General features: G+C 42.5%; 1 protein-coding gene across 3 annotated transcripts in view; it reads right to left on the reverse strand.

The window, feature by feature from the left end:
* The window catches only part of LOC105890603 (protein Atg16l2), a 28,623-nt gene extending 21,427 nt beyond the window's left edge, over positions 1-7,196 (reverse strand). For 2 of the 3 annotated variants that reach the window (XM_031573137.2, XM_031573136.2), the window contains exons 1-7: positions 6,666-7,196; positions 6,047-6,104; positions 5,772-5,865; positions 4,511-4,584; positions 3,149-3,400; positions 1,769-1,834; positions 632-715 (exon numbers count right to left, since the gene is read on the reverse strand). In XM_031573137.2, coding sequence (XP_031428997.1) covers positions 632-715; positions 1,769-1,834; positions 3,149-3,400; positions 4,511-4,584; positions 5,772-5,865; positions 6,047-6,104; positions 6,666-6,825 — 788 coding nt within the window. In that variant the 5' untranslated portion in view covers positions 6,826-7,196. Of the gene's footprint in view, positions 1-631; positions 716-1,768; positions 1,835-3,148; positions 3,401-4,510; positions 4,585-5,081; positions 5,729-5,771; positions 5,866-6,046; positions 6,105-6,665 lie in introns of those variants that run through there. The other variant, XM_031573138.2, reaches the window with a different exon arrangement.
* Between the last annotated feature and the right edge of the window lie 103 nt (positions 7,197-7,299).

Below are 7,299 nucleotides of genomic sequence, written 5' to 3' on the forward strand. Positions count from 1 at the left end.
ATTCAGTTCAAAATTATAGCATCGTTAATGGACTGCCTGTTCAGCAGGGTTTTTTTCTATCTCTGAAACTCTCAACTGAAGAAATAAAATAGCAGAAGAAAGGCATTACTTAAATGTGTATCGATTACGGCTTAATAATTGATACTGCCTGTCGTCATGGTTGACAAACACAGGGGGTGTCATTTTTTTTAATGCCAACTGCGAAAAGATGAACACTGTAGAAACACAAACTATATATTGCCCTTGTTCAGGAAATCAATACCCTCTTACAGTCAGCAAGTGCTTCAAATAACAATAATAATCACATCTAACTTTTCAGCTTCATGTAGAGTGATAGCTTAGGGCTTGTGTTATGTGATCAGCTGTTTTAAAATGATGTTGTTAGTATTCAAACATGCAAAGTCAGCAAACAATCTGACCAGGGGCAGCGGCACACAATATTACAAACTAATACAACCGAAAACAGGAGGACACTCACATGTACGCCAGGGTCAAAGGTCAAATATACATTTAATTTGTTTGAACAGCAGCTAGTCAAATACATGGCTCTATAGCTTTAGCAGCTGTAGTAGAAACCCCTCATTAGATTAATGATAGTGATAGTGGATTTGTCACTCATCTCTTTGTTTACCTGAACACGCGTGCATGGCATTTCTCCACAACACCCGGGTCTGCAGAGTTGGTGATTTTCAGCTGTGGCACACTTGCCGACCCACTGTGGAAAAGCACAAGCATGCAGTCAAAGTAAGACAAACCCTGAGTCTGGTTTCTGATTGGGCAGACTTGTGCAGCCATTGTTGGTGTGGAATTTGTTTGCTATATAACTAGTTTTTCCCCCCTTTCATATCATTCACTTTTTTGTTCTTCTGATATACCAAAGGGTTCTTAAGTCAAAGTCTCTCTTTCTCTCTACCTATCTCTCTCTCTCACACACACACACACACACACACACACACACACACACACACACACACACACACACACACACACATTCTTCCTCTCTCCTGCATTATTACTCTCACTCCCCCTCCTCTCTGTCATCAATGATCTTCTTTTTTCTTTTTTTTCTTTTTTACATGCGAGGGCCCCGAAGGACAGATTCTATTTGACATCAATTAGTCCCAGCCGGGTCCCTCCGACAGACTAATGTCTCTGGGTGACAAAGTCCCACTGAAGTTACAAGCAATAATTACCCTTAGCTACACACCCCTTAAGAGACAGTCTTTCTCCCTCACTAACACATATATATATATATATATATATATATATATATATATATATATATACACACACACACACACACACACACACACACACACACACACACACACACACACACACACACACACACACACACACACACACACACACACACACACACACACACACACACACACACTAATATCCCAGAGGCCTGGCCCTATGAACTCCGAGAGCTCCCACTGCAGTCTCAGTCATCAGCTGAAGTCTATTAGCACTCCCCATTAAGCATGCCCCCCTCCCCACCCACTCCCCCTCTCTCTCTCTCTGCCCTCTCTACATTAAGCCTGTCTGCCTCTCTCTGTCTCTCTTTTTCTCACTCTCTCTGTATTTTTCCTTCCCTTTGTCCACATAGTCTCTCTCTCTCTCTGTCATTGCCTCTCTCTCTCTCTTTCGTTCTTTCTTTCTCTCTCTGTCCACATCAAGTCTATCTGCCTGTCTCTGTGATTCTCTTAGTCTGTCTTTAGCAACGCTGGCTGAATGGAGCGTGTGTGGCCGGGGAACCTACTAGTCGATGTCCACCGTCTTCCTGGCAGCCAGCTCCAGCTCCTTGTGAAGGTTGGCCTCTTTGGCCCTGAGAGGTCGGGGGGAAGTTAATTAGGATGAATGCTTAAGTCAGACAGGGCTTCCTACTAAAGCTTTTGTCACTCACATCTGTAAATTACCACAGGCATAATGCTAGAGACACTGTAATTATCAAGCACAACTAAAAATAACTCTTAATGAGGAGAGAGATACAAGGATCCTGTCAGGGGAAGGAAGAGAAATATCTACTCGACTTCCTGAGCACTGCATGTGCATAGCTACAAGGCTGTGTTAATATCTACTCAACTTCCTGAACACTGCATGTGCATAGCTACAAGGCTGTGTTAATATCTACTCAACTTTCTGAGCACTGCACGTGCATAGCTACAAGGCTGTGTTAATCTCTACTCAACTTCCTGAACACTGCACGTGCATAGCTACAAGGCGGTGTTAATATCTACTCAACTTCCTGAGCACTGCACGTGCATAGCTACAAGGCTGTGTTAATATCTACTCAACTTCCTGAGCACTGCATGTGCATAGCTACAAGGCTGTGTTAATATCTACTCAACTTCCTGAGCACTGCATGTGCATAGCTACAAGGCTGTGTTAATATCTACTCAACTTCCTGAGCACTGCATGTGCATAGCTACAAGGCTGTGTTAATATCTACTCAACTTCCTGAGCACTGCATGTGCATAGCTACAAGGCTGTGTTAATATCTACTCAACTTCCTGAACACTGCATGTGCATAGCTACAAGGCTGTGTTTGCTTTGCTCGGCAGGTTTCACGGTTAGTTAACTTGGCCTGAATGGAGTTCAAGCTGACAGGCATGATCAATCAAGGAGATCACTGAACTTCCTGCAGCTGATATATATATATATATGTGTGTGTGTGTGTGTGTGTGTGTGTGTGTGTGTGTGTGTGTGTGTGTGTGTGTGTGTACATTACATGGTAGCAATAGAAAAATGAAGGTATATGTTTCCATGCAGTACACAAAGTTGTTGATTCATTTACAAACATAAACCTTTGAGAATGTATACAAGAGAAATCTCAATCCCACACACAAGGGTTTTTCGAAAACACAGCCTTTGCTTGGATGACTACCTACCACACCACACCATGCATACCACATAGCCTCAGCCTTACAAACATAAACTTACTGCCAGCAAATGAAAACCTACCAGATTTGCAGGACTACTAAAATCTTAAATAATCATTCAAAACTGTGTGCAAACAACAGTAATGTCTGTAACATATACACATTAGCAACACACAAAAACAAACATACATAAAACCATCAGACAACGAAACAGACAGAAATAATAAACAGGACGCCCACGGATGAGAGTTGGTCTGTACCTGACTCTCTTCTCGTTGCGGTTGTTCATCTTCATGGCGGCATCCTGCTTGTTCTTGATCATGTCCTCCACCATCTCCTGGCCCATCTCCCTGGCCTGCCGGTACTCCTTCTCCTTGTCGCTGCGCTGCTCCAGCAGGGTGTCGTACTCCCGCTTCAAGGACCGGTTCCGCTCCCTGATCTGGGTCGCGCTGGCCCGCAGCTCTCCCCGGTCGGACTCCACCTGGGCCAGCCGGGTCTGCACCTCACACATGCTGGGAGAAGGCACAGACACAGACAGGAGAGGATAGAGAGAACAGTTACATATGCCACCTAGGTTTAAGTATATAGTATGCCACGTATGAATGGTTTAAGTATATAGTATGCCACTAATGAATTGCTTAAGTATTTAGATTAAGCATATAGTATGCCACTAATGAATTGCTTAAGTATTTAGATTAAGCATATAGTATGCCGCTAATACATTGCTTAAGTATTTCGTTTAATTATATCATATGCCACTTATGAGGTTGTTGACGTATTTAGCAGATGCTCTTGTTGAGCAGTCATGTACACTATGATGAAAAGGGAATAGCACCATCTTTGCTCATTACTGATTTCATCCTGATTCAAAGTTGTCTGATCAATAACAACAATGCAGTATGTGTACTATTCAAATGTTAAACACGTATCATAACTATTAACACAAAGTTGGGAGTTGAGCCTTTTTCATATATAGTACACTTTGCGTCTATACTGATCTGGGAACTGTGCTGAGGGTAGAGCGGCTGCTAACAGCATCCTGTTAAGTGAGAGCACCTACTCACAAATATTTCTAAAGCCAAAGGTCACATAATTACCCACAGCTAGCACTCATGGTTCAGTGAGTTCCTGAGCTGAGCATTTCTTGTACCACCAAACATGTAAATACACACATTCAGGCCTGGGGGATGTTCGAAGTATAAACCTGAGTAAAATAACTCAGAGTAAGTTGTACACCTCCTAATAGAAAAAGCCCTATGGCTTCATTCTCCTGGGGAAACAAAGCCATGGGGCTCTTCTATTAGGAGGTTTACCGCTTAGTCTGAGTTAACCTACCCAAGTTTATCAGTAAACCACGTACTTGGAATAACATTCTGAACACTTATAATACATTCCTACCTTACAAAATGTACACAATCTCACAAAGGGCAGGCTTGCAGAAACTGTTTGCTAGCATGGAGGAGGATCAGAGAGAGCTTCTGAAGAAAGAGGCCCATTTTGTGCAGCGAGAGGCAGAACAGGAGAGAGTAGAGAACGCTCCCAGGAGAGAGTAGGCAACGTTCCCTCCTCAGACGGTATGCCAGACGTTCCTGTTTTTGAGCTCTGGGGATACCATGTCCTACCTGGCATGCTGCTCTTCGAGTACGGCATCTTTGATTTCTATCTTCTGCTGAAGCTGCAGCACCTGGTATGCCAACTGGGAAGAGCAACAGAAAGACAGAAACAAATATAAATAATTAAAACACATGAAAACAGAGCAGCAACAAGTGATACAAGAGTTTCACCACTGATTAATTAAATAAGAGTGTCGTCAAATCTCTCTGAAATGATACTGTGTGACGCTTAGGAAACCCTCCAAAAAACACTGGAGATGGGGGAAATCGAGAGAAACGCTCATAAAGGCAGGTGCTGCAAGCTCATAGAGCCAGCGAGTTCTTTCACATTTTCTTTTCAAACCTGACAGCACTGTAAATGACCTGAGGCTATGGGTGTGAGAGAACCACCCACACAATCGGAAAGCAGTTAGGCCTAAGACAGACAATGCCAATCCAGCCTTCTCTGAGCATAAGAAAAGTATATGTCCCAGAACATTCCGTAAGTACTCTACACAACACACTCTTGTTGAGTTTAAACTGACTACCACTTATCCCGGTAATTTGACACAAAAAAAGCAATGATGTAGCCATTCACTACATGCGCAAGGAAGGAGACCATTTTCTTTTCAGTGGAGATGTGGGTAAAGAGTGCCACCTGAAACCTCTGCATGACCAATCAAGATGACATTTATGTTGCATTCAGCTGAGATTATTCTGTGCAAAATAGACACTCATGCTGATCAGATACGCACAATACAAAACAAGTGTAAGTCTGATGATTTTTGATGAAGATTACTGTATACAAAATTACAAATATAATGACAGAACTGGCCAAAGCTAGCAGTCACTAGCACCAAATGACGAAATAATTTTATAACAATTTGAATATCATTTCGAGTGATCATTTCAATTGCTGGTTCAGAGCTGGCACTGAACAAAAAGCTACTGACTAGAAACCACACAAAAACACCCATCTAAGCTAAGTGACACTTCCGCACTGACAACAATGACAATACACAATCACAACACCAACAACCACAGGTACCACACACTCAGAGGAAGTCACGGCACATTCAAATCCTCACCCCACAGCCTGCAGTTGTTGTTAGCCCATTATTTGCCCAAGAACAGCACTGACATTTGATTTCAAATCCCTGGCAGCTCATTTTTCACAAAGTGATACTCGTGACACACTGAATGTAACAGTAGGTCTATCAGTGGTGATGTTGAGCTGACTGGGTGTGAGAAACGTTTGTGATGCAGCCATGCAGCGCAACCCCTTCCATACCTCCCCCGTGGTCTTCTCCAGATCCTTCACCAGGTTGTTGTGGTCAGAGGCTTGAGCTGTCAAGGAATCCCAAGTAAAGGTCACAGGGGGAGGCCTGCAAAAAACACACACAAAATAATCACACACAAAAGTGATACCTCTGCTACTTTCAATATAAGTAATTTCATTGTATAACGTGGTGCACTCAGTAAATGCATAAACATATTTTTGTTGCTCAGTGTATGTAGCTTCAGACTATAGGTGAGAGTACTGTTTGAAGAGGGGAGATTGGCCACCTTGCCATAGAGCCCAGGATGAGAGCTCTCTGTTTGGTCCTCTCCAGCAGACTGATATCTGTTAAAGTGCAAAAAGAAATTCGCTGAAACTTCAGCCAAAACGTCATCCCAACTGCAACAAATCGGTCTGACATCATGCCTCAGAGACACATGCGTGCTAATGGGTAGTCTCATTTACACGCATGTGTTGGTACCTGGCGGAATTCCACTGGGAAGCTTTGAGAACTTTGCAACACATAGTATAACGCAATAATGATAAGAACGGTGGAAGACATCGACTATTTTGAAGACAAGTAATCGTGCCCATTGAAAAGCACTTATAGGCTTCAATGGCAGACCCGTCTAGAGAGGAACTTCTTCATGACTTTTATGAAGAAACTCGAACAGAATGACACGATCAGGTTTGGTGCATAACCATTTTCCGTCTATACCGTATATGCTAAATATTTCATAGGACTGACTGACTGGGCCAGTATTATGACTCCTGAGGCTATTTCCTGGAAAACACTGAAAATCTGGCGCAGTCATTCAAAACAAGCTGACGGGTTCAATCAAAACAAGTTCCAGTTTACTTGTATCGAGACGTCGAGTACAAATATATAAATCTAAACATACATACACGATCGTATGACATCCTGAAAGTTTTTATTCTGTGTCTTGTCCCGATGTTTGAGTTGCCGGATGATATGACGTTTCCACGTCTCCATGGGCTCAGCTGCGAAATGTATCCTCCCAAGCGTGGTTGAGGGCGAATCCCGATGGCATTCCAACGCCGCCATGATGGGCAACTCCCTGATGTTCGTCAAAAGTCATTGCTGTGCATTTCCATAATGTCACTGAAGGATACCTTTAGATTTTAGCCAGGTCTCAGGGACAACAACTTGGTCAGCCAATCAGCCGAAACTTTCCACCAGGAACAACTTCTTCAGCCAATCACAAACTTCTCTATCGTATGTCGTCATTATCATTAAAAACACATGTTAAAACGGGTCAAATTGTTTTTCCAGTCCGAAATTTAAAATTTTAGTTACACCGCTACAGAGTTCAATAAAAAGATTATTATTATTAAATAAAATGTGATCTTCATAAGTCTTATGTTTCTTACACATTTCAGATAAATCACTGTTAAAATAGGTGGGATACTATCTTTGCCCAAGCACTTGTAAATGTCAGTAGAGAAGAAAGTTTAATATGTAAAGTGAAACTCTAGATGATAATTTCTTGTTAAGCCCTTAAAAAAAAGGGGGGGGCGG

The sequence above is a fragment of the Clupea harengus genome, chromosome 9, assembly GCF_900700415.2.
Source record: "Clupea harengus chromosome 9, Ch_v2.0.2, whole genome shotgun sequence".
In the NCBI taxonomy this organism is placed as follows: domain Eukaryota; kingdom Metazoa; phylum Chordata; class Actinopteri; order Clupeiformes; family Clupeidae; genus Clupea; species Clupea harengus.